General features: G+C 36.4%; 2 protein-coding genes across 2 annotated transcripts in view; one reads left to right on the top strand and one right to left on the bottom strand.

Annotated features, from left to right (window-relative positions):
- CBG11159 overlaps positions 1-1,414 on the top strand; it is a gene marked incomplete at both ends in the record, with an annotated part of 2,957 nt that extends 1,543 nt beyond the window's left edge. Inside the window, 5 exons of the mRNA XM_045242077.1 lie at positions 598-750; positions 796-973; positions 1,018-1,097; positions 1,154-1,285; positions 1,328-1,414. Coding sequence (XP_045094472.1) covers positions 598-750; positions 796-973; positions 1,018-1,097; positions 1,154-1,285; positions 1,328-1,414 — 630 coding nt within the window. The remainder of the gene's footprint in view (positions 1-597; positions 751-795; positions 974-1,017; positions 1,098-1,153; positions 1,286-1,327) is intronic.
- A 1,350-nt stretch (positions 1,415-2,764) lies between these two features.
- Cbr-tab-1 overlaps positions 2,765-4,460 on the bottom strand; it is a gene marked incomplete at both ends in the record, with an annotated part of 2,653 nt that continues 957 nt past the window's right edge. The window contains 3 exons of the mRNA XM_045242076.1: positions 2,765-2,924; positions 2,985-3,059; positions 3,112-3,335. Of these exons, the coding sequence (XP_045094471.1) occupies positions 2,765-2,924; positions 2,985-3,059; positions 3,112-3,335 (459 nt within the window). The remainder of the gene's footprint in view (positions 2,925-2,984; positions 3,060-3,111; positions 3,336-4,460) is intronic.

Raw genomic sequence — 4,460 nt, 5'->3', positions numbered from 1 at the left:
TTTTGAAAATTGAGTTTTCTAGGCCACCAATTTTTGTGGTCTAGAAATAACCTGATATTCACCTGGTGGGCTTCCCAGGTCATTTACCTTGGTGGCCTCGAAAACTCAACTTGCAAATGTTAGGCCACCTTGAAAAATTACCTGGGAAACCTACCAGGTGAATATCGGGCCATTTCTAGATCATAAAAATCGGTGACCTAAAAATCTCAATTTGCAAAAGTTAGGCCACCATGTTAAAATGCCCAAAAAAACCCACCGGGTAAATATCAGGTCATTTCTAGGTCATAAAAGTTGTGGCCTAGAAAAACCAAATTTCGAATGTTAGGCCACCTTGTTAAATTACCTAGGGAACACATCAGGCCAATGTTAGACCATTTCTTGCTACTGTGGCCTAGAAAAATCATGTGGAGAAAGTTAGGCCACTCTATTCCTCACATGAAAGCGTGATTTTTGACATATTTCGATAATAAGTTCGAATATGTTTTTAAAGTTTTTTTTCGAAAATTCAAAAGTCGTTTGAAAATAACGAAACTGGTAGAATGCAAATCCGAATCGATTCCAAAAAAAACCCGAGATGATAATTATTAAACTTTGCAGTACTTGAAAGAGCAAACCTGGACGAGTAAGAAATTGGGGAACCTTGTGAAGGCGTGTGAGCCAGTAGTTGGATGGAGAGCATCAGGAAGAAAGAAGCCAGTCAATGCTCAGTTCAAAAAAGTATCCGTCAGCTCATACGCTGTTAATTTACCTGTAATATTTTGTTTTTTAGTTCAAAGTCTATATTATTGATTCCAGTCGGCGACGTACAAAACTGATACTGTTAGACGATTCACATTAAATGTTGAAAAGTGTCACTGGTTCCGAATTTGGATGACACCCAAAGGGGAAATGACTGAGTACAACACAGAAATGAAGCTGTCGGAAACTGTCGATTTCTTCCTCAATGAAGGATTCTATATTAGCCCAGAATCTGGTAAGAATAGAGCTCGAATTTTTTCTTTTACTGAGATTTTTCAGATGAGGCTCATCCACTTCCAGGTGTGAATGAACTAACTAAATTTACCTTCACCGCGGCTTTGAAGGATGACGTTGACTTGGTAAAAATAATGATTCTCTAAGTATGGAAAAATAATGAAGCAAGAATATTTTTCAGGTTGACATGACATACGGAGAAATGCAAGGAAGTCCCATCTACCATGACCAGTTCAAACTCTCAGCGGTCGGAAAGACAGCTTTTAATCTCCACATTATCAAAGCCCCAGGATGTGAAATTTCGTTGGATTCGGTATTATAATTTTCCTTTTTTTATCTCAAATTTTTATTTCAGCGCCCAGCTTTGTGGACTGATTTTGATGCGGCAAGAGTCAATAATGCTCTGCACTTTGGAACTTGCAAATTTAGTTTCTTCCAATAAAGATTTTTTTGAAAATATAACACTTCGAAGATCAACTACAGTAATCCTCATTGTTTTCGATTTTTTTAAAGTGAATCTGAAAATAATAGTTGTCCTTGATACTAATTCCAAATATAAATCATTAGTTTCAACTACATTAACCCCTGCTTTCAGTTTTGAAAATTAATAGGAAAACTACGGTAATCCAAATTTTTGAATTTTTAAAAGTGAATCCGGAAACTACAGTAGTCCTTGTTTTATTCAGTTTTTAAAGGTGGATCCAAAAAATACAGTAATCCTCGATTTTTTCAATTGTTAAAAATGTATGCCTAAACTACAGTAATCCCTTATCCTTATTTTTGATAGAAATTCTCAATTTTAACTATTTACAGTAATCCCTATTTTTAAATGTTTAAAAGTGAATCCGAAAACTACAGTAATCCTCATTTTTCAACCAAAATCCTTTCTTTCAACTACAGTAATCCTCATTTTTCAGTGTTAAAAGTGGGGGGGACATGAAAAAAAAATAAATTTCTCGAAATTCCGTTTTTATACGCCCCTCGTGGAGTTAAACTTGTGGGGGCAAGGATTGAGAGTGCGGCGCCGCTACCGACTGAGCTACGCGGGCAAAGAAAAAGTAGCAGCCAGACTGCATACATAAAGGCGCGGACGACAGCTGTACGCAGAGTGACATTAAGCATTGTACACCGTCACGGTAGAATACATACTCTGGCCCCGAAAATCCCCCGTAAAATCTCCTGTCCCCCCACCTTTAAAATAAATGAATCCGAAGACAACAGTAACTCTCATTATTTTCAATTTTGTAAAGTGGATCCTAACACTACAGTAATCCTTTTTTCATATTTGAATAATGGATCCGAAAACTACAGTAATCCTTAAATCTTTTATTCAATAGAAATCCTTACTTGAAACTACAGTAATCCTCAAAATTTTCAATATTCAAAAATTAATCTGAAAACTACAGTAAACCTCACTATTTTCAACTTTGAAGAGTGTATCCTAAAACTACAGTAGTCCTCATGATTTTCATTTTGGAACAATGAAACCGAAAACTACTGAAATACTTACTGTTTCCAATTTTCAGAATGAATCTGAAGATGACAGTAATCCCTATTTTTTGGTTTTGAATAGAAAAACTTCAGTAATCTCTAATTCTTATTTTCAATTACATGTTCTGGAATTAAAGTTGTTGAATTGATGCCGAAATTCCAAGTTTGCCATCAGTTCTGGGCCTAGAACTCACATGAAAAATTTAAAAAATGTATTTATTCGATAAAAATAAAATGTATGAGAGGTTAAGAAAGAAGAAGAATAAATTGAAGAGATACGATCACCGGTGAGCCTAATATTTCAGTCACTCTCATTATCATTCCCATCATCAACACTGTTATCATCTTTCCTCACTACTTTTTTATGCTTCATCCTTCTGTTCTGGAACCATGTCTTCACTTGTGTCTCACTCAGATTCAATGCATTCGCCAATTCGATTCTCTCTGGTGTACTCAAATATCTGAAAATCAAGCAAAATGTAGGAAAAAAAAAATAAAAGAAAGATTTCAATTAAATCTACCGTTGTGATTCAAATCGTCTCTCCAGCCCTTGAAGTTGTTGATCACTGAACACGGTCCGTGCTTTTCGTCGAGAACTAAAATTGAGAATATTTTAATATTTCGACACCAACCCATTACCATTCCAACCTTAATCTTCTGTATGCTTTCGAAGCGTTTGACAATCGAATCTGATCTGCAGTTGACCAGAAACCAGGAAATACTCCGTTCCTTTGAGCCAACAAAAGACTGTGCTCGATTGGAAATGCGGCGGCGGCTAGCCAGAGTTGATCCGAGAGAGCTGGAGCAATATTCGGAGCGATTTCATTGGATATAGGGAGGGATAACGCTGATAAGGATGGTTTTTCGGAGTTCTGTAAAGAAAACTAGTCAGAGCTTTACGGATGAACAAATGGAGAATGACACTAGAAAGTTTGAAGGGCCCCCACACTGACAACTTTGAGCTCTATTATTTCGAATCCTATGCAAGATATCCAAAAAGTGTCAACAGATAAAATATTAGTGATATTATGATAAAAAATTCACCAGTTGACACATTTTTATATCTCTTTTCGGAGCCGAGATAATTGAGCTCAAACTGGACAGTGTGGGGGCCTTTCTATTAGAGATTTACGGAAAGAATAAATAACGACTGGGATTTATTATGAACTTCACAAAAGTATTTTTCCAGAAGCATTTGATGGTTTTCACTACTTCTCTTAGGCTTATATAACTGACTCATACAACAAACCATCAATTTAAAAAACAATACTATCGGATTCGCTAAAAAATTAAATATTCTCTAATAGAATCGCACCCTAATATTTGAGCTCAATTATCTCGGCTCCTATGCAAGATAACGAAAATGTGTTAACTGAGAAAATATTGTTTATGACATGAATAGCATTTTGTCAGTTGATCAATTTTTGATATCTTGCACAGAAAATGAGATAGCACTCAATGAGAACTCAAAGGGAGTACCACAAACACACTGTCTCTAACAGAGTGTCACTCAAACTTTCAACTTTGAGCCCATATATCTCGTTTCCTGTAGAAGACATCAAACCAAAGTCAACTGATAAAACGATATTCATTTTATGATAAACATTTTGCCAGTCGACTTATTTTTGATATCGTTTACAGGAACCCATTTATATGAGCTCGAAGTGTACTGAGCTTCTATTGGAGAAAATATGATAAGTGTGTCAGAGGAATGACGTTTAACCTAGTCAAATGGATCAACGACCGAATATTAATAAAACTTGAAAGTGAAAAAAATTCAAAAAAGGTGCCGCCGAGGGACGAGGATTTGAATTCCCGCGCAGTGAAAAACCTAGGCCACGGCTCCTGATAGCATTATTTTCAAGTGGCCGACAGTGTTTTTCAACGTTTTTTACCTGTCGGAGATAAAAGCGAAAAAAATCCGGAAAAATTGTCCGGTAAGAAAGTCGCGCCGCTCGCGTGGCCTAGGTTTCTCACTGAAAATCCTCGTCCCTCGG

Source organism: Caenorhabditis briggsae, assembly GCF_000004555.2.
Source record: "Caenorhabditis briggsae complete genome, chrII, whole genome shotgun sequence".
Taxonomy (NCBI): domain Eukaryota; kingdom Metazoa; phylum Nematoda; class Chromadorea; order Rhabditida; family Rhabditidae; genus Caenorhabditis; species Caenorhabditis briggsae.
The sequence above is the reverse complement of the archived record's forward strand: the minus strand, read 5'-3'. Positions and strand labels throughout refer to the sequence as shown.